General features: G+C 40.4%; 1 protein-coding gene across 3 annotated transcripts; it reads right to left on the reverse strand.

The window, feature by feature from the left end:
- Nucleotides 1-103: 103 nt before the first annotated feature.
- Nucleotides 104-27,350, reverse strand: LOC307038286 (uncharacterized protein). 3 transcript variants are annotated; one of them, XR_013807937.1, is made up of 7 exons: nt 27,196-27,350; nt 12,593-12,693; nt 9,197-10,226; nt 8,754-8,909; nt 8,029-8,122; nt 1,606-3,954; nt 104-1,385 (listed from the first exon to the last, which is right to left on the reverse strand). XR_013807937.1 is itself a non-coding variant. In XM_079679675.1 (6 exons), the coding sequence occupies exons 3-6, from the start codon at nt 9,452-9,454 to the stop codon at nt 3,947-3,949; spliced, it is 516 nt and encodes a 171-aa protein (XP_079535801.1). In that variant the 5' UTR covers nt 9,455-10,226; nt 12,593-12,693; nt 27,196-27,350; the 3' UTR covers nt 104-3,946. The 3 variants fall into 3 exon arrangements, 1 of the variants encoding a protein (XP_079535801.1); XR_013807938.1 differs by lacking the exon at nt 27,196-27,350 and adding an exon at nt 14,060-14,087; XM_079679675.1 differs by having other exon boundaries at nt 104-3,954.
- Between the last annotated feature and the right edge of the window lie 244 nt (nt 27,351-27,594).

Below are 27,594 nucleotides of genomic sequence, written 5' to 3' on the forward strand. Positions count from 1 at the left end.
TGGTTATCTAGGCACAGCTGTGTGTGACTCCCTCTGGTACACTGGTATGTTTTCCTAATGTAGAGAGCATTGATTAATTCATAAACTACACACTGAGTCTAGACCCTGACCAAATCCTTTTTTGTTGATCAAATGTTTTTCAAAAATGTAATACACATTAAAAAAAATACAATGTACAATCACAACCAATACAACACAAATTACAAAAAATTCAGAAAAAACAAACAACAACAATCAGACAAGAGGACAAAACTATGGAAAAATAAACCCTCCCACCCCCAGATCTGGACCATCCTTGTATTGCTCATTCAATCTATTATAGCATGTTAACAAACATGGTACTTACTTTATTTGTACAGATCTACATGGGAGAGGATGGCGTGATGCAGAGCGCTGTCTGTGGTTGTGCACGGGGGATGTACAAATGCAGCCACGCTGCAGCATTGGCAATATTTGCCATGTGGCAGATCAGCTCCACAGAAGTTGAGTGCCAGTGGAGGAAGCCTGGCACTTCAAAAGTAGTCCAGCCGGTGTCTCAACTCTACCAACAGCAAGAGGAGACATACAACCCACTGGCCAGAGACATCGCCACTGAGGAAGTAGACTTGTTCAGGTCTCCACTGAGGGGCGCAGCGTGGCATGGCATGGCTTTTGTCACCTGAGCCAGAGCTGCAGCCTCAACATCAGGCCATTTTCAACGTGCCGAAGCTGGTGAAGGAGCGTGGGGGTCGGGGGCTTGAGGCAATTCTTGCCTCAATGCGACTGAGCAGAGACCAGCAAGCTGCCATCCAGACAGCCACCGTAGGACAGCGGACAAATCCTCAGTGGCAGCTACACAGGCAGGGCAGGTTGACAGCCAGCAATTTTGGTGCTGTGCTGAGGTCGGGACTTTCATCCACTCCATGCGCGTCCCTCATGAAGAGGGTGCTTGGGGGGTACAATTTAGACGGAGTCATGGCTGTCAACTGGGGAGTTGTAAACGAGGTGTGTTTGGCCAGTGTGTTTGGCCTTTTAAGTGTGACACATATGTGGTGATAAATGCTTCACCTGACCACTGTTCCTAAATAAAAAAAGTTTTTTGCATCGTCAGTCATTTTTTCCAAATAATGACCAATATTTCACAAATTCTTCATGTCAACTTAAGAGCACAGCTGTATGTTGAGTGTCAGCTTTGCTTGGTTCATCTTACTGGGGGGCAGCTACATGGATGTCAGTGCAGTCCACAATCATTTTGCAGTTGAAGGCAGAATGAATTTATTATTGACTCAGAATGAAGCACAACTTCATGTCATACAATACATTGACTTTATTTGTAACTGTGTAAAAAAATAAAGCATTTATTAGCAAGCAGGACCTGCAGGAACAGAGAACGGTGATGGATGGAGCTGGGAAGAGAGAAGAATAAAGAAAACAGATCAACTTTATTATCGGATATTAAAAATTCAATTTCAAAACAAGTTGCTGCTCCTACAGTTTTCTAGTATGTAAAGATGATTTCACATGACCTATGCAAAATATCACACTCAATACATGTGTCTCACTGGGGGGTGCATTGTGCCTTTGATGTATATAAATAATATACCATAACCAAATACTATTACGTACAGTGGAAATCAGGTTGCCAGAGCAGGTCAGTCCAGTGTGCATGTTCCTCAGGGTCTCAGCAGTTACAGGTGAGGTAAAGAAAATAAAAGAGAAAAAGGTCAGTAACAACACTTTAAAGTAACAACACTGAATAATTATCTCTTTTAATAATTTTCTCTCAGTAATCACTCAACTACTGTCTTTCCAACCAACAGATTGACTCACCCTCACTGTCATCACAATGACACATGTCCAGAAGAATGTCATGCAAAGCTCCCTGCCTGCCTGCCTTCCTTCGACTCTCCCTGAACTGCTTCCTTAGCACCCGGTGGAGGGCGCAGTAGGCCACTCTTCAAATGTTTCACGAAATACTTACCATGATGACTACTCTTACTGTTTAACATTTTGGTGTACTTCATGTAATAAAATAATAACTTAATGGTAAGGCTACTAAAAATGACAAGGCTAAGTAATGTAATGCTAACTAACGTGCTCGCTACTCGTCGCTACTAGCTAGGTAGCTAACTTGACTATGTTCCATGCACAACATGTATATTACCTATGATATTACCTGATATGTCTGATCCAGCGACTCCTGGTCCTTTCATAAGAGGGGAAGCGATAGAACGAGCAAGTGGTATGATCACTTTTGTGATTACAACATGATACAAAGCACACAGGCATCTTGTAAAAGTGAATTTATTGGAGCAATCTCTTATATTTATTGGAGGGAATAAATCAGTTATGAAATCTTCTTCTTCGCTTTAATTACGAGTCGCAACCACTCGGAGCATTATCGCCTGTGACATCACATGCGCGACCCAGAATGGGATTTGGGATTTGTAGTCTTTGTAGTCGCGTATTTTTCATAGTCTTATATTCCAACAGTATTACGACAAAATGTGACTTTTTTGACATGGAAATGATTGTTTAAGATTGACAAACATCATATGTGTAGTTCGTGGCACAATTCAAACGGGATCAAAAGATACGTTTTCTCTCTCCATTGAATTCAATGTATAATTTTTCGCTTCCGGGGTCCCATGGACCGGAAGTAGATGGGCGTGACTTCGCCTCTCTATAATAATATAATAATATTTAATAAACGGTGACTGCCTCTCTTTTCCTCCCCCTCTTCTGACAGCCCAGCAGCAACAGGAGACGTGGGGAGAGGGAGGCGGGCTATTTCATCGTTATCAGAAAATGATCATATAGGCCAGGGCTTCCACATGGAGCCGTTGGACCCCCAGAGCGTTGCGTATGCCGGTCTACCCACCTTGGGACCCGTTACCGTAGTCGTTTAGTTGCCCCCCCCCCACACACAGAGCGGAGCAAGGCAACGAAACTTAAAATAATAAGCAGCATTTTACGGCGCGCTATGCATGGGGCCGCCTTGGGGGGTTTCCCGACATGTCGTTTCAGTAAATTAAAGGGTGTTTCATGTTGTCGTTGCTGTGAACCTTCTTAATACCTTGGAAAATACCGTTTAATACTTTTTAATAGCCTTAATTTTCGCTAAATTGATTTATCAACTTTTAATACTTTTTAAGACCCCGCGGACACCCTGACAATGCTTTACGCTGACAGATGTTATTAAATATAACAGTGAATATATATTTCACAAAATAGGCAAAGGTAAACAATGCTTTACGCTGACAGATGTTATCAAATATAACAGTGAATATATATTTCCCAAAATAGGCAAAGGTAAACAATGCTTTACACTGACAAATGTTATCAAATATAACAGTGAATATATATTTCCCAAAATAGGCAAAGGTAAACAATGCTATACACTGAAAGATGCTTGAAAAAATTAAGTTTCTTCCCAAATATTAAAATGTTTCAACAGTAGACCAATTAAGGCAACATGGTAACATCTGCCTCCTCGCACAGCCCTCTGCTCAGTGAGGTCCACGTAACCATGCTACAGCCAACTTTGAATGCTTACTTTTATACTTCTTGCATATAATCAACATTTCTGTCAAGGTGAGTCACCGATTCTCTGATGGCTGCGTGTTTGGAACATGAGGCGATCCCAAACAGTGACATTAGGCACGGGAAAGCAATGTTTTGAGGACTTGTCCTTTTGTTGGATAGTCTGTTTCCATCTAGCTCCATCATTATTTTCTGCAGTGCTTCAAATGTAAACTTCAGCTCTGGAGGGTAGCTTAAGTTTAGAGCATACACGAGAGAAAACATCATCGCCACCGCAAAAGATACGTTTCCCAAATCATCCAGCACTTCGACCCCCTCCAGAATGATCCCAACGTTCTCGGGGTCATCCCCAGGCTCTGCACCTTCGTGTCGAATGACAAATATTCCGAAGACTGTCTCTGCCATTGCCGTTTGACTGCTGTTGTCAATGCTCTGTGAAAAAACAAATAAGAAGGAGAGTGATTTTCACTGATGTGCATTACATCCCATTTCTATAATGTGTCATATCGAGCTTTATGTAGTTTGGGTTTTTCAAATAGAAAAAAAAGAAAAAACACTGTTTCCAAAAAGCCTTAACACATCATCAAAATGTAAAAGGCAACATAGAGAACCGCAGTGACGCGTCGTAAAACCAGGAAGTAAGTTAGCATTTTTAGCACTTCCGGTTCCTTCCTCAAAAAGCAATGCATTTTTTCCATAGGGTTTTGGAAAATAGCTCGAAATAAGGTCTGTGGTTGACACAAATTTAAGAGATAAGTCACGTTTTGTTCTACGACATTAAATACATCAGCAGTGACCCCACTGGGGATTTTTGAAGAGTTTACGTATCTGAAAAACTATGGTTGTTACCGAGTGGCTGAATAGGACTACAGACATTGTCGAGGCCGTTGTACGTCATTACGCAGAACACGTAAACACTCCCGCTAAGTTTGTTTTCCCATGTGTTCTGCTTGAAAGCAAGTACCTGCCTATCTTTAGTATCTGTATATCTATATCTGACCATTAGAATCTGTATTTTTGAAATTGTCGTTTTTAACACAGTAGTTTTACAAATTATAGAATAATTAATTACCAGTGTTTTCCAATTTTACTCGGCAGTTCGTTTCGTTAGTTAACGTTAGCTAAAGCTAGCGCTACTAGTTAGCTACGCAATGGTTTGTTGCTTTGCTCCGGGTTACAGCCACAGGTCTTCGCATGAAACGTGCTTGTTCTATCATTTCCCGGCCAATGTTTTCCAAAGGAGAGTCTGGATTCGTGCCATGAGGTAAGCTGACGTTACATTTTTGTCCATGTCACGGTGAAATGTAAATGATGGGTAGTGACTGTATCGCCGTTTTAGAGATGGCGCTGCTGAAAAGACCGCAACATAAGTAAAGATAATGAATACATCCTATTAAAACCTGTGTTGCTTATATGATAAGTCTAATTAGTACAAGCAGCATAACGTTTCACCATGTAACTAAAGATTGTAGTCAGGGAAATCAGTTTGACATATTGACCTAATAACAAATCACCTCTGGCTGGCAGAGAACTCTCTGCTCCATAGCTTCTCTTGGACGTAAAATCACATGTACATTTTACATTTATATTCAATTTAATATTCCATCCCTCACATACTTTTGTATATATAATAACTTATATTTTGTTTTTCTTGTTATGCTGCTGCAACACAAACATTTCCCAAATTGGGATCAATGCAGTAATATCTTATCTTAATTAATTAAGAAATATAACTATTATAATTAGTGTAGCAGCTGACACCTATTTTCAATATGGATTAATCTACCATTTATTTCTTTAGTTCAATTTTCATCTATAAAAATGTCAAAATATTGAAAATGTTCACGAGACTTATCAAAGTGCAAGGTTATATCTTTAGATGTTTTGTTTTAGCCTATGTACTGTATGTCTTAATGCTCTTACAGTATATGTGACGGTGTGACTTCCATGAAACTAATATTTTATATCTTCCCAACAGACGAGCTGACAGGAAACCTAACACTCTAACAACCACAACATTGCAAAGGCGAGTAAATGTAAATTAAAAACAATTCACAATTTTTTTATTTCTTCTTCCTTGCAGTGAGGTGAAGCTGACCTTGCACTTGGTGCCAGTAAGGATGTTCCTCACACAGGCTGAATGTTTCTCCTTCCTTACTGACACAGAAGCCCTTGATTTGCAATGCTTCACTAATTGTCATTTCCCTGGCTCCGTAGGGACACTTTACCTCCAGCACAGCGGAAGACCCTACCAGACCATCTGGAGATGCCCCCAACAATCCTGATAGGGAGAGCCACAAATCTGACTCATGGACCTGCATCTGGGTTGCAGTGGTGAATGCCCTGACGCCCTCACATTCATTCATAGTCCCCCACTGTACAGACAAAACACCATCAAGGGCCTGTTGTTGCCCTAGCACCCTGGCAATAAGGGAAGCAGTCACACGCTTTGACCTCAGGACAGCTCCAAAGTTGCTGGCAGTCAACCTTACTTTCCTGAACAAATGCCAGTTTGGGTTGGTTCGCTGACCAGTGGTAGCCACCTGAATTGCCCTCTGTTGCTCTTCAGACAATGCCATGCTTGCCACAATTGCCTCAGGTCCCTGATGCCCAACATATTTGATAATTTCAGGAACAGTAAGTGTTTCCAAGCTGTAGTGTTCCTCTTCTGGCTCGGGGGAGAGAAGCCAAGAAATTCCTGAGAACCTGCCCCCGAGTCTGTCCCTCAGCCAGTCACGATCTTCAGAGGTGGGCTCTCTTGTCAGCGGGTTAAATTAGTTATTGGTTTCAACAGTCACATTAAAACAGTTACTAAATCAGCTTACTATCACCTAAAGAACATATCTAGGATTAAAAGACTAATGTCACAGCAGGATTTGGAAAAACATGTCCATGCTTTTATCTTCAGTAGACTGGACTACTGCAATGGTGTCTTCACAGGTCTCACTAAAAAATCTATTAGAAAGCTGCAGCTGATTCAGAGCACCGCTGCTCGAGTCCTCACTAACACTAAGAAAGTGGATCACATCACTCCTGTTCTGAAGTCTTTACACTGGCTTCCTGTGTGTCAAAGAATAGATTTCAAAATACTGCTGCTGTTTATAAAGCACTGAATGGTTTAGGACCAAAATGCATTTCTGACCTCCTGCTAAATGATGAACCATCCAGATCTCTCAGGTCTTCAGGGACTGGTCAGCTTTCTGTCCCCAGAGTCAGAACTAAACATGGTAAAGCAGCGTTCAGTTATTATGCTCCAAATATCTGGAACAAACTCCCAGAAACCTGCAGGTCCGCTGCAACTCTTACTACTTTTAAATCCAGGCTGAAGACTTTTCTTTTTGTCGCTGCTTTTAATTGAACTATTCATATCTTAAACTGCACTGTAACTTTTATCCATGTATTTTTTCTTTTAATGTTTATTTTATTAGCTTTTCTTTTTAATGACTGATTTTAAATGCCATTTTCTTAATGTCTTTTATTTTTTGTAAAGCACTTTGAGTTGCCTTGTGTTGAAAAGTGCTATATAAATAAACTTGCCTTGCCTAATAAAGATTTCATGTGACACATACAATTGATTTGTTGATGGGAATTAATGTGAATAAATTAACTCTAGGTTAACGGTACTCTTGCTATCACTACTCACCGACACTATAAACCTTGTCCCTCATGCTAGCCCCTACAACACCGGTAAGCACACCTTCATCTGGGCTGCACTGTTACGTGTCCTGACTTGTAGTAGTTCTCTCCTCTATCTAAACTCTTGTCATCTTTGTAAAACGATATCAGACTGTTAATTGACACAGCCATGACTTCTAGTTAAATTCAGTGTGGCTAAAATGAAAAGTTTTGTTAAAATATGCAAGCACGCGAAAGTCAAATTCAGCTTTATTGTCAAACATTCTACATGTGTTATACATCCAGAAATATCGAAATATCGTTTCCCACAGTGTGACATACATAAAACAAAAAAAAAGGGCCTAGATAAACGTGGTGTACATTAAACAAAACAAAAAGGGCCTAGATAACCGGGGTATACAGTTTAAAATGTTAATATATTTAATTTAAAGTGTTCAAAGTGCAGTTTCAGTGCAAGTCAGTTGAAACGATCTTGAGTTGGCGTGACGTTGAAGTCGTGCGACCCTGCTGCTGTACTGGCTTGTAGTTCGTTTATAGTATAACGTTAGCATTTCGCTTTTGGCGACTAGATTTATGATTCAGAAATGATAAAAGTAGGGTTGACATGTGGAGATTATCCGGCTGAACAAAACGTGATCTCTCTCTTAAATGTGTGTCAACCACAGATCTTATTTCGAGCTATTTTCCAAAATCCTATGTAGAATTTGCATTGGTTTTTCAAGAAGGAACCGGAAGAAGTTTACTTCCGGGTTTTACGACGCGTCACTGCGGTTCTCTATTGCCCTAAGGGTTAGTTTTAGAGGAAACACAATCCATTCCAACTATGATCATCCTCCTCTTTGTGAAGATAAAAAAGGTAAATCAACATACCATGTATTCCTTCACCAGCTTCTCTGGATCTTCGTTGAAGTAGACACAAAAGACCTTTGAGGATGCATTCGCGTCTCACGTCAATGCTGTCAGTCTAAGTATGCAGATCAGAAAACATACAATAAAAAAGCCCATTAAGAACAACAAGCAGACTGGGTTTCACCGTTTCACAAATGTTTTCTTTAAAACCCTGAATGTAATATTACACTTTAATTAAATGGGTTTAGTTTGGACAGATAATATACTATGCAATTTAAGCAATACATTTTTATAAAAAAGGAAAACAATTAGTTGTTCATTTGAGGAGACCTGTCTTATTTTGAATATTTAAAATAGCTTTTTATTGAAGAAATACTTTTGCTTTAAAAAGGTAATGTGTTTCCAATTACTCGATTAATCAATGGAATAATTGATAGAATACTCGATTACTAAAATAATTGATAGCTGCAGCCCTACAGTACACTCAGTGACCATTGGGGTAGGAAAATCTGCCATTTCCATGAAAGACTGCTGTCAGGGACAGCTTTGTAGTGCGTTATTTTAGGCCTTCATAATAGTATGCCGCTCACTCTGATACAATGACCCCCACTGGGGGAATGGATGTGGTGCTAAGTGTCAAAAAAATATCGAAAACATAATGCTCCGGATGCTATGCTATTCACGGAACATCCTAGACTTTGTACAGCTCCTACAGTTTATTTGTCACCTTTACATTGTTTTCATACCTGGGTTATGGGAAGCATGATGCTTTTGATCTTCTTCCCTTGAACTCCACCTTTCTTGGTATACACGTCGATCAGGCTTGTAGAGTTAATATCCAGCGAAGAGAAGAACTTGGATTGCAAATTAATTGTTGTGATTCTTTTCAATTCTGCATTCACCTACAACAAAAAAACAAAACCCACAAAACTCACGATTGGCTATTTTGATGTCACTGTTTACAGGTTTGATTTAGCAGTTCAGTCCGTTTAAGACATGCAATTGCATAAATCATGTATTTATGTATATGATTCCTGCATACAAATGCCACTGTACATACAAAATTCAGAATTTGTCAATATGTCTTTTATATGGCACATACTGTGCAGTCCGTAAGCATTCATTGTCTACTATATATATCCCAATAAAAGTAAAAAGGGGACGTTCCTTCACACATTCATTCACTTACCTCACGCACATTGAAGAGAGCCGGCCGCCTGGTTTTGAAATCGGCTATCATTGGTGCCTGCCGAACAACCTCTTGCCTTCTGCATGCAAAGGTCTTTTCCATCAATGTTGCCACCTTGTCCTCATTATTCCTTTGCATTACTTCTGAGAGGAGGGTCACTCTTAACTTTTCAAGCGTCTCTGCCGTTTCCCCGGGTAGGTGGGGCAGTAATTCACCTCTGCTTTTTTCGGCTTTTTCACACCATAGCCAGGACTGCATTTGCCATCAGGTTTGTGTTTTAGGGCATTCACTACAACTTCGGGGCATCCAAGCCGCCTAAGCTTTGTTCGGTAGTTAGCAAGTTTATATTTCAAGCTCGTCTTCCATCCGCCATATCCAGTGAAAGAACCGGGTTCTTTCAAACATGGATGTGATGAGACAAGAGCTTTTGCTACCTCCTCAAACTCACTGTCAGAGAGGTAGACTTTGTACTCTATAATCTTCTCAGCTAAGCCATCAAGAATGGCAGATTTAAGTTTGTTGTCAGGACTCAACAATGTTCCATCCGTTTTGAAAGTAGCGTTGGCCCTGTCCAGCTGTAGTTCAGTGTCATAAGAGAACCGGGGCACAATGAAGACAGGGGGCCATCCAGATTATCTTGACGTGGACTCAGGAGACGACAGTATGTCAGTATTGACGGAGCTTCCAGATGAGAGAGATGAGGAGTCATTTAGACAGCGGGAAGTGGCAGCAGCTGAGTAGGGAGGGGGCAGGGAGCCAACAGGCTGTGCAGGTGCAACTGATGTAAAGATGACCTTGATGGAACTTCTGTCCTGGACATCTGATGTTGACAGCAAGTTGGTGAATTCATTCCCAAACTCAGCATCCATGAATTGGAGCCTGAATTCCCCTTCTATTCCACACTGCCTCTTAATTTGCTGTGTGAGTTCAGTGACAGACTCTCGAATCCCATCTGGAAGGATCAATCTCTGGGAACTGTTTTCTCCTAAAATGATTCTGAGCTTCACTGGAGTAGCCATGCCACGGCCGTCTGTGAAAGAGGGATGAGAAAATTAGTCTACATGTTACACAGAACCTTTTATTAGCTGATGCTTAGTAGCTAGCGAGAGGGGCACATTTTTAAAGCAATTGGTGTATCGCGCAACCGGTTAAAAAAAACTGTGCTTGGCCTCAAAACGCATGGTCCAGAGGCCCACAAGAGGACCAAACATCCTGATCAGTTGTGGATAGTGCTCCAGATAATGATGCTTTGGTAGCAGTCGCACATCAGGGAAGAGTGCTTGGTACTTTTGTCTGTGCTCTGAAATCTTGCCCTCAAGATAGGCAATTGACTCATCTGTTTGTGTTGGCGCAACCACAAGCTCTGCAATGTCTTTTAAGTCTAACAGTATTTGCCATGCAATTTCACCCTCAGGCACCAGATGCCCAATTATGAATGGGAGTAGTCTCAACAGAGCCCAATTTTCATGGGCATTCCCACCTATTGTTTTTCTTTTAGAAAATGTGTGTGGGATCACATGTGGCCTGTTTGTTTTGTCTGCCCACTTATAAGGGAACTGGAGGATAGATTTGTTGAGGGTTTCAAGATTGAAATATTTCTTAGATATCAGCAATGCCAAACAACGTGCAAGCTCTACTGGCACTAACCCCTCAAAAATATCATGCATAATATCTGGAGGATAACCCGTGTGAATACTGAAGTGGTCAAGAGATTGAGTGATGGAACAATGTCTTTTCACCCCAAAACAGCTTGCCCCATTCTCCTGCGCTGATTTCACATGAGTCATGGAGTTCTTTTGTCCTTAGACTGAATGCACCTGACTTTACCTCTTTTGTTTGAATGTCTGTACTTGTTGCTGTGCAAAATCGGCAGATATATCCACCAGAAAAGCTCTCATTGAAACCAGCTATACTGTGAGCTCCCAGGTTGTCTGCCGCAACAACCTGAATGGTGCCTTTGAGACATCTGCCAAGCAATGGAATGAAAACACCAACTTGTTCTTGAGTTATCATATCTTGAAGAAGAGGATGTAAGACACGGTCATAACCATACTTCTTCACATCATCAGTTTTACACAAGACCGCCAGGTAAATCGAGGATAGTGACGAATGTGAGCCTGGAGGCAAATTACTCAAAGTCCAGTAGATTCCACAAAGCTTATGCTTCTTGCGAGAAGTACCCAGAGGATTGCAAATCTCAAAGTCATCTATGTATATAGTCAACAAAATTCTTAAGTCATCCCCTGATAGAAAACCGTTTTCCTTGAAGTGTGAACCATCCTGGGAAGATTTGTAAATCTGTTGTTCACCAGTCCCCCTATTACTCTGCTGCACTCTGTGGTTTTCAACTACCTTGTCTACAACATATTTCCTCTGAAAGAGCTGCTGCAAAGACTTGAGTACAAGCACATACTGAAAACTCATTTTTTCCTTGGCATCAAGTATGTACTCAATGGGTTCTACAACATTAAAGCTGTCTTTGTAATACTGATTGCGGAGATAAGATGTCCTTAGGGGACCACCTTTCCCTATGGCTTTGAGCAAGGGGTTTGATGCGCAGAGAGCAGTGGCTACTTCTGTTATCACAGACTTATCAGTTGTGGGACTATGTTTCTGAAATACACCTTCAAGAATGTTAATGGAGTGGGGCAACGTTGCTGAACTTAAGTAAAGCAGTTCTTCCAAAAACTCATCAATTTGTTTACCCGGCACATGTGCAAAATGCTCTAACTTGAGCAACGATGCAGCAAAGTTTTTCTCAATTACTTTGGAAGAGTTCTGAGTTACATCCACATCACTACTTGAACAAGTACTGTGTACTTCAACTGCAGAGTCATCTTGATTATGTGCGTATTCCTCAGGATTATCAGAGGATTCTTGTGCAACTAGAGTGGTTCTAACTACACCTGGCTTGAAATCTTTCAACGTATGCGGTTTGTGTTTCCTGTTTTTATGAGAGTGAAATGTTGCGTATATATTTGTTTCAAAACTGCAACCCACAAACATACAAGGAACAGTCTCATGACTCTTAAAATGAGTTCCAATGTGTACAAAATAATCCCTCTCCGTAGGAAGAGCGCTTGAAGTGCACAAATGACAACTGAATATTGACAATTCCAGCTGCTCCTGAGAGTTTTGTTTGGGATGGGTTCTATTTAAATGAATGTGCAAAGCATTCCATGTCTTAAATGTACATGGGCAGTTTATGTGTGGGCATGGATAGCGTTGCCTATGCCGGTGCTGTAGTCTAAAATGCTTTAGTAACTCATATCTAACAGAAAGAGATTCACTACACTCCTTACACCTCCACATTTGCCCACCAAAACAAAATCACCAGCAAAAAATAAAAATAACATTTCAATCTTGAACTTGAGAATGGCAGGTGACACCTTTTACCTGCAGTCACTGATGAAGTTGGATTGCAGACACAGGTACGGTTAGACAGGACACTCTTGCAGCCGGACAGCAGCCACAGGAACTTTTGCAGTCACAAATTGCTGTGAAAAATTGAGAGAGACCAATCAACATACATGAAAGTTAAGTTACACAGAGAACTCGCAATATTGCTGTAAATTAAGACTCATCATGACATCTGCTTTTTTTACACCGAACCTTATCAGTCCTCTTATCAGACAGAAGTTGACAAATTACTTAGTCATATCCAAACCAATTCAACCGAGTTCTTCAATTTAAAAAGACATGGATCCAGCCTAAGTGCTAAGCTTTAAAACTGAATTAACAAATCACATTAAATAATGTGATGACAGAACTGTAAACAGAATTAACATTGCTTTTTATTAAAAATATATAAATAATATTTCACATCAAAAGAAACAGCACCATGGTTGTTTTATAGCTGAAACTTTAACAAAATAAATAACTCAGTTACCTCTAATCATTAACCCATGTTTGTATAATTATGTTAACTCCGTGTGTTGCTGCTTGCTTACATAATACCTGAAGTGGAAACGTTACTCGTGGAGGGGGCTATATAGCTACTAAAAAAGAAAACGGTGCATTTCTGTCTGAGTGTGGTGTACTTTTGCAAGATGTTTAGACAAATTGCTCTCTGCCGTCCGTGTGTGTGAGTGTGTGTGTGTGTTAGGGCTGAACGATATACCGTGTCATGGCGATAACCGCGGTATGCCCATGCGCGGTTTTCACACCGCAGGGACGTGCGGTTTTATAAATGTTTTATAATGTAAAAAAATATATTAAAAAAATTAAAATTAAAATTAAAATTTGGAACTGCGATATTAAGTAGGTACATTAACTCAAACACGTCATGTTACAATTATTTTTGCTGCTTTCTAGAAAAGGAAAACTTGCGCAGCTCTCATGTAAGGGGTCCTTGAGTGAGTGACATGCAGGCTCTGCATCACAGCAGGCCCCGCCCCGCTAGTTTGCAGAGGATCGAAAACACGGTAAAAAATGAGCGCGGCACAGGAGGACGAGAATGAAGATTTAATTTGAAAAAGAAAAGCAACATCTGCCATCTGGGATTATTTTGGTTACAAAAAGCTTGATGTTGACCAAACAAAGGTACTTTGTAGACAGTGCCATGCAGTTGTTTCGGCAGCCCGAGGCAACACGTCGAATGTACTTGCCCATTTGAATAGACACCACAAATCTCTATATGACGAGTGCAGAGTCAGATCTGAATGCCTCCCACAGCGAAAGCAAAAAACTATTTCAGATGCCTTTGCTGGTGTTACACCATACGAGAGAGATTCAAAACGGCATAAAGACATCACAGATGCCATAACATTTCACCTGGCAAAAGACATGGTACCAATTTACACCGTTACCAAAGAGGGTTTTAAGAAAATGATCCGCTAAGCGGTACGTTATACCGTCACGCACCTATTTTTCTGAAGTCGCCATTCCCGACCTGTACGAGAAATGCAGGGCAAAACTTGAAACAGAGCTGTCAAAAGTGGAATACTATGCTGTTACAACGGACTTGTGGTCCAGCCGGACAATGGAGCCGTACATAAGCCTGACGGTGCACTTTATTGAAGAGGACTTCGAACTGAAAAGTCGCTGTTTGCAAACGGCATCTTTCCCAGAAAATCACACAAGTGAGAACATCGCAGCGGGGCTGAAAGAAGCGGTTGCTGCTTGGGGCCTGGATGAGACACGTCAAGTCTGTACAACAACAGACAATGCTGCAAATATGGTGAAGGCTGCTGTTAGAAATTAAAATCAATGTTTTGATGGTATAATGTAGCTTAAACATACCGTCAGTTTAAATGCTCTTTTATACTGAAAAACCAGAAATTCTTGTGCACAAGCAGTTAAGCTTTTATTCTGAAAATCCTTCATCTACGGTTAGCATTTAGCATGTGGCTAATATACGAATTCCTAAAGAGGTGAATTGAGAAGCGAAATGACGTGTTGTGGTGAAAACCGAAACCTACTGATTTAACACTACAACGATAGATGTCGAGATACTACCATGTTGAATATTAAATGAAAGTACAGTTTATTTGAATACATTATTGTTTACAGACGAGAGTAGCATGTGACAACATCCGGAATGACCGGAAACCAAACGAGCCGAGAAGTATTGTTTAGAGTATTGATTACAGCGTTTAGAATGTGTTAAATGAAAAGTGATGAAAGAGAATATGAGGAGAAACGGCGTGTTAAGCATATATTGAATGTGAAAAGAACCTATCGTCTGTTTAAATGCAATAACGGACATTGGAGACGAGGTGAGCCGGCTGGCGGGGAGGAGCCAGCAGAGGATATATAACAGCGCCGGAGGAGAGATCCATTCTCTTCTCTTCTTGCTCAGGAGAGCCAGATCACAGCTGTTTTCTGCCGGAACAATATTCTGTCTGTAACACTACCGCGCCTTTTTTAATTAAAGTATCCCATTTGAATCTTTTCAGAGACTCCATTTAGTCTCATTTTAAAGCTTCTCTCCTGGACGCGAGAATAAAGAACATATTTAACAATTGGCGAGCTAGCCGGGATCTCGCAAAACCGGGAGAGACTACAGCAGGCTGCTTGCTGGACCCGCTGGCATCCGTTCAACACACAGAGAGCTCAAATCAACTAGGTAAGGAGAAACCTGTTATATCGGATTCTTCAATAGTTAATGTAGGACAATGTTAGTTCTGTGTGTTTGACGGCGGCCAGCGGATCCTGAAAATAGATGTGCAATTTAAGTTAAAACAAGCCTAAATTGATAAACATTGGTATCCTACCACGTGGCGTTGCTTTGTTACAGGCAGGGTGAGTTCAATTTCTTTTTTTCTATTTAACCCTGCATGCTATTCGTTTGTCTGTTATTACATGTCGGCTAGAGGCCAATCACTATATGTGTCTTTTGTTGCGTTTTACGTTTTACGTGAATGGTTTTAGGCCATTAAGCAGTCGGGACTGCTTGAGGCAAAGACACAGCCAAAGTTTGAAGCTAAGGTTATTGGAGTGAGTGTTTTGTGTAACAACAGTGTGAGGCTGTTTTAAAAAAGTCCTTTTTCAAGGAAAAGGCCTGAGGAGTTTGAAGCTTTCAGTCGTTACTTTATTTCTGTTTTTCAAGACATTGCGTTGTGGATTACGGCAGGAAGTGCGACATTCGTGCGTTAGATAGACGATATTCTTCTGATTGTGTTTGGATAGCGTCCTATTTGTCCCATAAATAGCGTGTTTAAACAGAAGAGATGACCATACTGGCTCTTAAAGTCAAAACATTTACGTACATGGGTAGAGGGCTATGACGTAAGGGTATGAGGCCCATTTATCATTGTAAACTAAATAGAAATGTTATTTTAAACTACAGTGTTGTGTGTTGAATTTACTAGACAAAATATCACCTCACCAATTTCAACTCCAGGTGTTTTCTCAAATCCCTTTGTTCTTCAGGTCAAAGGTTGGAAAACCAGTTGCCATCTTGTCTTGACCTCATGTTCACGGTGAGCCACACGGCAGTCGCCATTTCATGAAATGCTAATTGAAGTACTCTGTTTGCTTTAACACACTGAGGCTAGGCATTCCATCTTGAGATCCAACATCATACTTCTTGTTAGAGTTAGAACTATTGGAAGTACTTCTGCTGGTAAATGTGTATTGGCGGTTTTGTGAATATTCTTCTTTGCAAATGTGTTTTGGCGTTTATGTGCTGTGTTGTTTAACCATAGTGTAATGTTCTTCCTATTTTAAAGATATTTTTGAGGAAACTAAGTTTCTCCTTGTTAAAAACGAGTCAGTTTTGAAACAGCTATTCTCTAGTGGATTAAGCTGGAATTTAAAATAGAGCACTCTGGTGGTAGTACAGAATTATAACCCAAATAGCGGAAACACCATAACATTGTGAATTTGAACCAAATTTATATTTCAAAGTCAAAACCATACACGGTACAACTTTATTTTAACATTTCATATTTTAATTTTGCATATTTTTTATATATTAATTAACTTTATTAATATTTTACCTTAAACTTAAAAAAAAAAAATCTATAAAAATAATAAAACCTTGAGCAAGAAAAAAAAAAAAAAAAAAAAAAAAAAAGTTAAAGTTCGGACGAACAGCAACGAAGGTGCTAGTCAGAAGATTAGTGCTTCATCTTTGATAAGTTCATAAATAATTAGAGAACATGTCACCAAAACAAACTAAGTTGAGACTAGACGCAGGGCCAGGCTCAACTGCATCTGCAACTGTTAAATCGGATCTGATTTTTACCCTTTAAGATCCGATGCTTTAACAGTTTCAAGTAAAAGACAGAGGACATGGAACCAAATGGAGAAACTGTTAGAACAGTGGCAAACGAGAGGATTGATTCCAGCAGATGATCAACCTGGACCAACGGAAGCCCATAGAAAAGCTGGAGTTGAACATGAGAATGCTGAATATCTACAACAGGAAAACGCATGGATCAAAGCCGGACAACCCTCTTGGTATGGACCTGTAAACATTGCTATGAACAGAGCTGAAAAAAGAAAAGCTATGGTTGCAAGTCTGGTATTCCATCTGGAAGATGCCAGCCAAGGATTGACAAACAGCTTACATGTGGAAGAACTCGGCAGAATAATGGAAAAGGAACTCAACAGAGGAATGGAAGAGAGACGAAAGGCAGTTGAAGCCCATAATGACATTATTGAAGAGAGACGAAAGTCAGTTGAAGCCCATAATGACATTGTTGCAGAAAGACAAAGGGAGGAAGATAAAAACCAACAACTTCTGGCGGAAAGACGACAAGAAGATGTAAGATTCCAGGACATGATGGCAGATAGACAACGGAGAGAACAAGAACAACGAAGAACCGGTGCATATACCTCCATGCCATTGATAGCGGCTGGAAGAGGAGGATTTCAATACAAATCATGGACTCACAGGGACATGGAAGCATTAGTGTCAAAGCTACCTCCACTCACGAAAGGAGGTCAGAAGTGGGTGAATGATCTGAAGAGATACACAGCCCAGGACCACCTGTGCTTGGGAGACATGAGGGCCCTGCTCGGACGTATTGAAAGACGACTTGAAGTGAGAGCAATAGATTCCGAGGCCAATTGCACAAATGACCCAGATGACACTCCATTCAACTACATCAGGTCGAATTATTGGGCTGCTATTCGTCACATCTACCCAACAACACGGAGTTTACATGCCCTCAACAGCCTGAGAAAAGAACCGGGGGAAGACATGTATGCCTTCCTGAAGAGATGTGAAGGAGTGTGGGAGGACTCCACTGGAGAACGACATGACGTTTCACCGTCTGTCGTAATGCTGTGGAAGAACGCGGTCATTAACGCCCTTCCCCAATCAGTGCAGGCAAGCCTGGGAGATGTGGTGGCATTAGACGCTATACCCATTGAAGAATGGAGACAACATCTCATTTACCATGATATGAAATACCAAGCAACCCAGAGATGTCAAAGACGTACAGAATTTCCAAACATGAACCAAATGCCGCAGACAGCCTGGTATCAACCACAACAATGAGGAAGCTTAGAGGACCAGACCATCAGGTGATGCATCTTCAGCACTAGAGTATTTGGAAATCCAGCTACATAGAGCCACATATGTCACCACAGGAGGGAGAGGTTGAATGTTATTTAAAAGATAGTGAGTAGAATATTGCATTTACACAGAGCATCCACAGATTAGAAGTAGCAGAGTAGAACATTTAGCAGACTATTTTTGTAATTATGAGAAGGAAAATACATTACGAGTGATGTTGTTCCCCCACACAGAAAACTATTGTGTCCACACAACTAGTGAGGTAAAGAAGACGGGCTTCCACCCAAAATATGCAAGGGGCGGCGATACACCTGACGTGAAGCTGTCCAGACCTGAAAACAGAAACTCGATTCTGCTGTGGTGAAGTCTGGCTACAAAGGGAGGTGTCCGATAGGGTCGCTTGTCTCAAACCAGTGAAGAAGTCAACAAGAACCCAGCTGAACTAGAGAGTGACTGTTAGCGGGAGAACAGTGACGGAGCGACGGAGACTGGCCCAACATTTTCCAGCCAGTACATAGATGGACCCCGTCAGAAGACCGGGGCTGTGTTTAAAGGGGAACTTCATTTATTGTTAGCCAGAAGTGCAGTTTTTAATCAAACAATTATTTGATTTATGGAGTCAGATTACATTTTTCTCATAAACACAATTTTATAATCGGTATGAAGTATCTGTTTTAAGGCGTGAGCTGCAGATTAAATAACATAACACTGATTGAGAGCTTGGATGAAGAAGTTGTAGGGTTTTTACAACAGTTTCAAGAATCAGTCTTTATTTATTTATTCTTGAGTAACTTTACTGATTTATAGTGTTGTGCGTAAGGCAATATCTCATTTGAGTGAGGGGCACCAGCCCTTCATGCAGGTCACTCTCTGTGAGAATAGTTCATATTTTCCCTCCAGTTTGGAGAAATATTATTTTATCATATGTTAGTTCAGCAGTGTCAACCAATCCTCTAATCCTAGAATTATTGAGAAGCATTAGCGACACCAGGGGTATTGTTTTTCGCAGCAACGATGATGCATAATACCATTACAAAAGCCATTATTGAAACAAGTAAACTATTAGAAGTGCTAATTGCTGATTTTTTTTTTAGTGAATATGCATTTATACCATCAGAAAACCATAAATCATACGATATTTTTGTACCCCTTGTGGGTACACGGAGAAGTTATATTTATTTAATGCAACGTCATGGGTTTTACATGTCCTGTTCAGAATAGGGTAATCATTGCAATATTAATTGAGCATTTTATGCTCAAAGGAGGGAGTGTCATGATTATACAGATATGTTGATTTCAGTGACGTAGTTAATAAATAATAACATGTAGTCAACAAGAGGTATGCCGAAGCTCGGGCCTTCTCCAAGGAGGGAGTGGTCCAGTTTTAGATATTAGACAAATAGAAGTGGATGAATATGTCAGAACTCTGAGTAATATTATGCAAGTTTTGTCTACACAGCAGGCTAGGAAAACTACAGAGATACCAGAGGAGACATCAGAAGAGACTCCTGTTCGGCCAGGTGATTGGGTGAGGGTGAAAGTTCACAAAAGACAGTGGGCTGATCCCCGGTGGACGGAAGCGTGAAAAGTTGTAACGAACTTCAAACGCGCTCCGGTTTAAAGGTAAAGAAAAAGGAGCAAATTGACACCACCTCACACATTGTCACCCTTCACTGGCAACTTCCAGAACATTATTGGGAGTTAGGACTGATTTGGCAGAGCTGGAACAAAACAATAAATAGAAATAAGATAAAGATAGAAACAGCTCAAAAGACAAATTGTCTATAGATTTTTATAGGTTGTACATTAATGTGAAAACCTATTTTTTGTTTTACATCTGTAAAAAGAGTCCAATTTGTTATGTTATTTTTGTACTCATTATTTAAATTCTGTAACGGACACAACCAGGGATAAAATAGAGATGATGACAAGAACAAAGCCAAACCAATTGTGGGGTCCCCTAGGGATAAGAGTCAGAATAGCATTGTTGATTGTGCTCATTACACTTGGCACCTTTCTGGTTGGAAGGGGAGTACAATATTATGTAAGACATGGATCCATTAGTTCACTCATAGAATGCCCACATCACTAACAAGACTCCAGCTGGGTTTCAGAGACTTTCACTTATCCCCAGAGCCAAAAGATCAGCTGAGCAACAAGAGGAGGAGTTAGAAATACTCGGTCCCAAACAAGAGGCGGTTATAATCAAGATGATTCACCCCCTTATATGCAGTTCTTGTATCAAATGATGAGATGGGTTTAAGTGATTGGGATATGTAAGTGATGGGGATTTACAGATTAGGGGAATCTCTAAATACACTGGATCCATGTTTTAGTCCGTACCAGAAACACCCCCTGTTAAGCTATGAACAACCGATCGGTGACCTGAGCACAATTATTGAAAATGATTGTTAGACACAGGCTACTAACCCACAAGTACAGCTTTGTACGTACAAACTCTATGAACAAGATTCCCCAGCAGATAGTGGCGACATTGCAGATATGTCCAGTCACAAAAGTTACTACGGTTCTAAATAACAGTGAGATTTAAAGTGATGGAGAAAATATGGAGACGTTCTTTTATAGTGTGTGAAATATGTGGTGCTTGAAACATGTAGGTATTTAAATTTATAGAAGAAAATGGTTTCCTGAAAGAGTTAATTGGAGTAAACATGTTACAGTGGGTGAAGGCAATGTTTAGGGATATGGTAAAATTATTAGTAGACATGAATTGTGTTTAGATGACATTTAACAACTAAGATGGATAGTAAGATTAGGAAAATAGAGTGGAAAAGGTTGGATTTATTTTACCTCAGTGTGTTAGAATTAACTATAGATAATGCGTCCCGAGATCTCTCTCTCTCTCTCTCTCCACCTGTCAGAACGCTACGACCCCATCGTCCAAGCAGACAAAAGACCTCACCACGGAAGACTCCTCCTCCTCCATAGAACAGACAGAGAACCAGAGCTGAACCAACAACTCCAACGCTGCATCCAGAACTATCTCCACCTGAGGCATCCAGAACCAAAACCAGGTGACATAAAAAGGCACACTCTCATCGGTCCCCCACAGGACATGAAGTTCCAAGCTGAGCCACAAGATTTGGGCACAAGAGCAGAGTGTGGGACATGAGAGCGGAATACGCCCTCCAAGCAACCAGTAGAGACTGTAAAGGAGGAGATGAAAAGCAAAGCAGATGGGACACTGAAAAGAGTTACAGCGGAAGGATCCAAGAGCAGATGGACTGAGGAGAAGGTGGACGGAGGAGAGGAAAGAACGGAGGAGTTGGCATGGTCTGGCAGAATGTGAGGGGGTCGTGGCTTGACAACCCGAGGGGGAGAGAAGGAAAACGGGAGTTTGTGAGTTTACACATAAACACACTTATTCACCAACGAGAAATACGTAAAGAAAAAGATTTATTAGCCATGAATTAATCAATTGGTGAATTCATAAAGAAAAAAGAGGAAACTATTAAATAACCCTAAAAACACACTGAGGGTAGAACATATTATTCAATCTTTTCATCATATGAACAAATTATTCTTTAAGAGTTTTTTATTCATGTGTGAATTTGGGGAAGATTTAATTTGTTACAGTATAGACCTACAGTTTAAAGGGATGGTTTTAGTAACCACTCTATAAAAGCAGACAAATCTTTATTTGTATGGAAAATGTTAAAGGTAGAGCTAGTACCAAGCCAAAGATGGTATTCCAATCTAGAGTATTGATTTCTCCATTGTAGCATGGTTATTACCTCAAGAGGGAAGATTAAGGTGGAAATAACATTTGTTTTTCGTCCAAGATGTCGAGTTTTAAAATGACACTGGGCAAAGAGCGAAAGCAAAGTTTAATTTTTTTAAAACTAATGTAGTTGGGAGCAATACATGCAGGGCCTTGGAGCACTCATTGTGATGGTGCATATTTGTTACAACAAACATCGTTTAGGGAGAAGGGGTCGCTCAACCCACCCTGCAGATGTTTTAAATCTTACTTGCAGCTTCAGAGGGAGCGCACGGCACCAGAGTATGAGTTTTAAAAGACAAGTGCCACCAGCTCCTAAAGGTCATCCATTCACCAGATGACCTGACATTTAGAGATGTTATTTAAAGGAGAAACATATCTGCCATTAATGTAAATTCCTGAATTAAACTACAAACCATTAATGAAATGACTTCTGTTTTTAAAATCCTTGTTAAAGGAGGGAGTAATTATCACATGCTCGGGCACCCAAGGTTCCACACACTGTAAAAGGGGTTAGCATAGCTATTTAAGTAGACCAGAATTGAAAATAAATTTGTATAATGAGTTATTGATATTCCACAAGTTTTCACACCATTTCAGGGACTTTATCACTGCATTAGAACAGACCACCCAAAGGTACTGAGTAGGAACTTTTAAGTGATGAAACTCTACAACTGTTGTAACTGACCAAAATCTTCTCCCAGAAATGACTGTCTAGAATCCCGTACCCCAGAGTAGAACGTACAACGGCCCCTTCTAGAGAACATATTACTTTCATACCTTAAATGATATGAAAGGAGGGAGGGTAAATTTCTCAGGAGGAGACAGTTACAAATGCTAGCAGAACAAGACGACCCACCCCGTATACAGATGTGGATGACAATGATGAGTTAGTTTAAATGATATGGATGTTCGGAGATGAGAATCCATTTCAATTTACTTTACACTATTCCAAGATAGTTTATTTTTATTTTTCAATTTACTTTGCCAATCCAAGATATTTTATTTTATTCTTTATTACTTTATACTATTCTAATATGGTGGATCTCATGTTGTAAAAATCATTGCTATTTTAAAATGGTTTGTTTCTTTTCACTTTGTAAAAACAAGTGCCTTAACACTGAGCGTGGTATGAGAACGGTTTCTGTGAAAGGAGGGACGAAGAAATGTTCTGATACCAAGCCATTGCTGCTATTTTGAAGAATGATATTGAATGTAAACACTAGAAGTTATGCACAAGGGAAAACTTTTATGTTTGAACATAGACAAGAATTTATTTTGTATTTTTGTAAAGCCGGCTGTAAAACCATTCCATTTTTTTGTATGTTTGTTAATATGAGATATGTAATATGCAAAGTTCAGATGAAGAACTCATTGATTTCAGTATTATACACACCTTTTAGGTGTGTAAGGAGGGACTGTTAGAAATTAAAATCAATGTTTTGATGGTATAATGTAGCTTAAACATACCGTCAGTTTAAACGCTCTTTTATACTGAAAAAACAGAAATTCTTGTGCACAAGCAGTTAAGCTTTTATTCTGAAAATCCTTCATCTACGGTTAGCATTTAGCATGTGGCTAATATACGAATTCCTAAAGAGGTGAATTGAGAAGCGAAATGACGTGGTGTGGTGAAAACCGAAACCTACTGATTTAACACTACAACGATAGATGTCGAGATACTACCATGTTGAATATTAAATGAAAGTACAGTTTATTTGAATACATTATTGTTTACAGACGAGAGTAGCATGTGACAACATCCGGAATGACCGGAAACCAAACGAGCCGAGAAGTATTGTTTAGAGTATTGATTACAGCGTTTAGAATGTGTTAAATGAAAAGTGATGAAAGAGAATATGAGGAGAAACGGCGTGTTAAGCATATATTGAATGTGAAAAAAACCTATCCTCTGTTTAAATGCAATAACGGACATTGGAGACGAGGTGAGCCGGCTGGCGGGGAGGAGCCAGCAGAGGATATATAACAGCGCCGGAGGAGAGATCCATTCTCTTCTCTTCTTGCTCAGGAGAGCCAGATCACAGCCGTTTTCTGCCGGAACAATATTCTGTCTGTAACACTACCGCGCCTTTTTTAATTAAAGTATCCCATTTGAATCTTTTCAGAGACTCCATTTAGTCTCATTTTAAAGCTTCTCTCCTGGACGCGAGAATAAAGAACATATTTAACACTGCCTCCCTGAACGAGTGGACCAGGCTGCAGTGCTTTGGCCACAGACTTCATCTTGCAGTTGGTAAGCTACCCCCGCCCACGCTTTATTTACTAAGATGTGTCTGTATCGAGTGTTTTTTTTTTTTAAATAACCTTTATTCAGGGAAGTGTAACAGAGTAATGCTATCTTTTTCAGGAGTGCTTAACATCCTGTCCTGAAATGCAACAGTTTTCTTAATTTTAATCAGTTTCATAAATGTTACATTTTATAAGCAATTCATTGTTGAAGGCAGCTAATTTCAAACTACACACACACACACACACACACACACACACACACACTAGGGATGTGCATCTCCATCACTGAGGCCGATGCGATGCGCATCTCGATACGTTGCCACGATACGATACATTAACGATACCTTTGAAACACCAGGCGATGCGATACGATACGATTCACCCCTGTTGCGATACAGTTCGATACGATTTGATTCAACATTATGCGATTCGGGGCGATACGATGCGATTCAACACGATGCAAAAATAATGATACTTCAATATGGTACGACAGAGGATTTTTGTTTTATTCCTTATATGCAGCAAATCATACATTAACAAAAAAGTGCTTTACATATTTGGTACTGCACATCCCATCATGCCGTTTATTTTTTTTACCTTTAAAAGCTCTCCAGAGTACAATTGTATAACACCTCACAGTTAAACAATGTAAGGATGCATTGCTCATGATTAACAATGTGCAAATAACAGCTACCATAGAGCAATGCCCATACAGCTGCCAGCCTGATGTGCTTAACACTCAGAGGCTAACTCACCAGTGAGCAGAAAGCAGTGGTTTCTATCTGAACAATAAAGAAAACAAATAACCTTTCACAAACAGGTATTTCATAACTGCTTACAGTAAGGAAGACATTTAAATTATTATTGGCCGTCACAGGCTGCTGTAAGCTAAACACCTCTCTCTGACAGAACACCTCACTGAGTGATTTAACTCATGTCTCACTTTCAGGTTTCTCTTTTCAGCCGCAGACCCCATGTCGCCTCTTTATGTGCGTCGCCAAGTTCCTCGTACTACTTGTGTACTTTAAAGTGGCTCGGCATCGTTAACAATTTGCGAGTGATTTTTCAAGTTGACCGTCTGTAGTAATAGTGCCGCGCACATATACCATCAGGACGTTACTGATGGGGTGCGGCTGCGGAGTGATACTGTGTGTATGCAAGTCCGCATCTAGGACGGATCTATGTATCATGGCTGTAGACCTGTTAAGTAATAAAGATACCTCATATAAAGGTCTACGGATACCTTATTACTCCCCATGACCTGCGGTCAACTATATAGCATAAATGACTATTACACCGTCTTTCTTGAACAATCCAAAGTGTTGCCAAACGTTTGATTTGTAGGTATTTTTCGGTGCGCTGTGTTTCTCTTTCTCCTCAACTTCCGTGTGTGTTGATAACTGAGACTCTCGTTCTCCGTAGTGGCGAAGCAAATATCAAAGGTCGTCTCTGCTGAACGTTGACAAGATAAGGAGATTTTATATGAATGAATCGTTTTTTTACCGATGCAAAGACGCTACGCAATCGATGCATCGCGAGTTCAACCCAAACTGTAGCCGATGTGCACTCTTTCAACCGGTGCACTCGCATCTTGAACGTTTATGCCGGTGCACCGATGCGAATCGGTGAATCTTAACATCTCTAACACACACGTATCTTATGTGGCTAAATTGTTATGCTATAATATAAATAATATATAGATGAACTCAGACGATTGCTAAAAAACATCAGGTAGGATTTTCTGCGAAATGGCAAGATGGGTGGGAAGAGGGAGGGACGGGGTGGCATGGGAAAGGGATTCCCTATATTTTTTCTTTGTCTTTTCTTTTTCTTTTTGTATTGTCTATATAATTTGTATCTGTATGAATCCCTTTTGTGAGGGCAAAAAATAAAAACAACAATAAAAAGTTGGTCACAAAAAAACGCAATATATACCGCAGGGGGAAAAAAACCGCAATGTCAGTTTTTTTCAAAACCGTGCAGCCCTTGTGTGTGTGTGTGTGTGTGTGTGTGTGTGTGTGTGTGTGTGTGTGTGTGTGTGTGCACACTGCATGTAGCAGCCGCGTCTGTAAACTGCCCCGCCCCCTCGCACACAGACGCTGGATTGAAAAGATCGCATTTTGCAGTCTTTTTGCGTATTAAAAACGGAGTTGGCAAAACTAAAACTGCAAAATAATGTTTGTGTAGCGTAATACATATAACATATGTTTTAAATGTCTCCAGTACCGATACAAAGACTGATAACATTGGAGCTTAAAGGTACCACCTTTAATAATTAATTCCCGGGACTCCTTTGATTAATACCGGGGCTCGGTACCTACTGAATTGTTACATTGTCCTATATTACTCAAAGTTGAAGTGCTTGTTTTTGCCACTGACATGCACACGTATTATTATTAAGTGCCTGACAACATTATTACTGAAAATGCGTGGACATCAATATTAAAAATCGAGGAATAGTAAGGAAACGTTGCCGATTTTCAGCCGGCTCGTTGTCACTGCAGTGAAGGCAGCATGTATGTTACTGGCCCGGGGGTGCAGTGACACAGAGCCGAACATAACTATGCTGAGCAAGGAGAGCTAGCGGAGAGACGGAGAGTGCGACTACCGACACTGGCAGAGCGGCACCCGTCACGTAACATTAACTGCCGAGCGAAAACCACAGTGGCAGTCAGCTCCGCATGGCAGCTAGCTTGACAGCTAATTTACGTGACGCAGCCGAATAACAGCGCAACATTCCTTTGTAAAAGGAGCTGATATTACTGACCTATAAGCGCCTGGGTAGCACACTTTTCGTTTAACTTTCCCAGGGTAATGCTACCGTCATTTAGTTTTCAATCCTGATATCCTATATTTTAACCATCTCCCTAACTGGCAGTTACAGACTAGCTAGTTAACGACGTTAGCTTTAGCATGTTCATCGGCTCATTCGGCCTTTTTAAGTGAGATACAAAATAACACTAAATAACAAATTAACTATCAACGTTACCACAATATCGCTGATGGACTAGCAGTTAGATGACAATGTTTTCTGCTTACCTCCTCCAACTTTCGCCAACGGTCTTGCTTGTCTCAACGATCCTCTCTCGCGATGATGATGGTTAAGTTTACGGTTACGCCCAAATATCGCGAGTGCACACAGGATGCAGTGAAAAAACTTTCCCGCCAGATCGCGGTCAAAAATAAAACGCAGAATCTGGCAGAGTTCTCTTAATACATCCATGGAAGTGTCAAGGAGCTGTCAAGAATGTAGCATGCCTTATTGTTCAAGCCGTGTTTGTCGTTTCACATCTTTACAACCGTGAACATTTAAAAGTAGATAGATTTTTGTCTCTTTTACATTAGTTGGTATCCAGTTTATTGGTGGTTATAGCGCCACCTTCTGCTCTGGAGTGGGAATCATATATAAACTAATCCCTTTGTCTCAGTTTATCTCAA

Source organism: Notothenia rossii, assembly GCF_949606895.1.
Source record: "Notothenia rossii genome assembly, chromosome: 1".
Lineage (NCBI taxonomy): Eukaryota > Metazoa > Chordata > Actinopteri > Perciformes > Nototheniidae > Notothenia > Notothenia rossii.